We start from the raw sequence: 2130 nt of genomic DNA, 5'->3' as shown, positions 1-2130 counted from the left end.
CGATGACGTGGCAGAAGATCTCAGAGATCCCGCGTAAACCCAAAACTTCAATTTTATTTTATGTTCCGCGATTCCAAAATTTTGTGTTAGCGTTTTCTCTTCGTTGCCCCTACCCTCTCAGGCTTCTTATTCTCGCGCCCAAACCCTTCTTTCTCACAACGCAACACAACACTACGCACTCTCTCACGAAATCACGTTCGTGTTTTCTCCTTTCTCTCTTTCCATTTCGCTTTCGTTTTCGCTCTCTAGAATTATTCGAGAGCCTTTGTTTATTATGGTTTTCACTCTTTGATATGCTAGGTTTTCGAAATTGTATTTTGCGATACTGGAACTTCTGTTTTCAGATCTGATTTCTAGTGGTATGAAGTTTGCTGTTTCGACATAGATTTCTGAAAATTTTGTGATTTTCTCGGTCACGTGTGGTTTCAGGTTGAAGCGCAAGGGCGCTGGAACGGGAAGGAAGCAGGCTAAGAAAGCTAAGGATCCTAACAAGCCTAAGAGGCCTCCCAGCGCTTTCTTCGTTTTCATGTATGTTTTCCAAATTGTTTAGCTACTTTGCTTGTGTTAGAGATTTAACTGTTTTTGGCTGAGATCGATTTGTTTTCGTTTTGCAGGTCTGAGTTCAGAGAACAGTACAAGAAGGAGCACCCAAACAACAAATCCGTTGCAGTTGTGAGTGTTTATTTACGTGGAATTATGTTCAGTACTTGTTTTAAAAAATGTTGAATGAGTTTTCAAATTATTTGAATTTTAACTTGTTTTGCCGTTGCTGCTTCAATTCAATTAGGTTGGCAAGGCTGGTGGTGACAGGTGGAAATCAATGTCTGATGCTGTGAGTACTTTAACTCTGAATTTCTCTTTTTGATGCTATTCTATGATTGGTAATTGATTTTTTCTGTTATTTTTGTAATTGTATTTTTATATTTTATGGTCCTAATTTGTTGATTACCTTGTGGTTTAGGATAAAGCTCCCTACCAGGCTAAGGCAGAGAAAAAGAAAGAGGAGTATGAAAGGACTATGCAAGCCTACAACAAAAAACAGGTAACTACATAATTTTTAGTAGTCACACTTCTATTTTAATAATCCTTGTAATTGATTGGTTTTTATGTATTCAGGAGAGTAAGGGTGCTTCTGAGGAAGATGAATCTGACAAGTCAAAGTCTGAAGTAAATGATGATGATGATGATGAGGTGGAATCAATATATATGCTGATTGCTTTTTGTACTTTAATTTTAATGGCTTTTACATGTTTCCTTGGTTGGTATTAATTATGATTTTGTTCTCTGCTGCTGTAGGATGATGATGATGATGAGTGAATTTGCTTGGTAACACGGGAAGCTTAACATGGAAATGGGAGAAGCATTTTCGGATAATTAGGGTTCTATTTAGTATTCGATAGGATTCTTACCCAATTCCAATATCTTGCTTATTATTAGCTTTTTAATTCTTGTTATGTTCTCTCTTTAGGTTTAGATTAGTGAATGATGTTAATTAGGGTTAATAGTATCATGATTATGTACTTATAGTTAACCTCTCTAGTATCTTCAATCACATACTTGGTTTCTCTATTATACTTTTTCTCTTGCCGATCAATTTTCTGAATTTCCTGAGTTAATTTAGTTTGTTGTCACAGTGAAAGGCCGCCAATTTAGCACAGTGAAAACTGAAAACTGAAATGGAAGTAACTGAAGTTTGAACTACATTTTAATTTTACTATTTAGAATTGAAAATTTCATATACTCGCAAGGATTCCACACAAGATGGTTCTTTTGTCCTTCGGATAAAGAATATATTAGTATCGGTAGAGTTGGGGGCTTCCACAATCACTGAACCGATTCTCCTAATATGCTGCATTTTGTTTGTGAATAGTTTTGTTGTGTTTTACGTGGTAATGTTTCATTTTACTCATAATTAAGAGCGCTGCAGTTATTTTATATTCTTAAACAGTAATCCTGTAATTGAGTATTTAACCTTAATAGATTTCATAATTTGAGCAACGACTTCAGTAGGAGCTTTTGCTTCGAAGCTTACTAGGCTTTAATTGTTTTAAAATTTTAATTTGATTCTTTCATGTTTACTAGCTTATTTGAAGATTAAAGAATCAATGCAATAATTTACCTTATTCAAAA

General features: G+C 34.9%; 1 protein-coding gene and 1 long non-coding RNA gene across 2 annotated transcripts in view; one reads left to right on the top strand and one right to left on the bottom strand.

Moving 5' to 3' along the window:
• On the top strand, positions 430-1600 carry LOC107622460 (HMG1/2-like protein; the record flags this gene model as incomplete). Its single annotated transcript, XM_016324356.2, is given in 6 exon segments — positions 430-528; positions 615-672; positions 788-832; positions 962-1042; positions 1117-1191; positions 1297-1600. Coding segments are annotated over 6 exon segments (379 nt in total), but the record flags the coding sequence as incomplete, so codon positions are not given.
• Positions 1360-2130, bottom strand: part of LOC110268322 — a 4969-nt gene continuing 4198 nt past the window's right edge. The window contains exon 2 of the long non-coding RNA XR_002356509.1: positions 1360-2119. This is a non-coding gene — a long non-coding RNA (uncharacterized LOC110268322). The remainder of the gene's footprint in view (positions 2120-2130) is intronic.

This window comes from Arachis ipaensis, chromosome B10, assembly GCF_000816755.2.
Source record: "Arachis ipaensis cultivar K30076 chromosome B10, Araip1.1, whole genome shotgun sequence".
Taxonomy (NCBI): Eukaryota; Viridiplantae; Streptophyta; class Magnoliopsida; order Fabales; family Fabaceae; genus Arachis; species Arachis ipaensis.
Note: the sequence above shows the minus strand (reverse complement) of the source record. Positions and strands in the feature narration are given on the sequence as shown.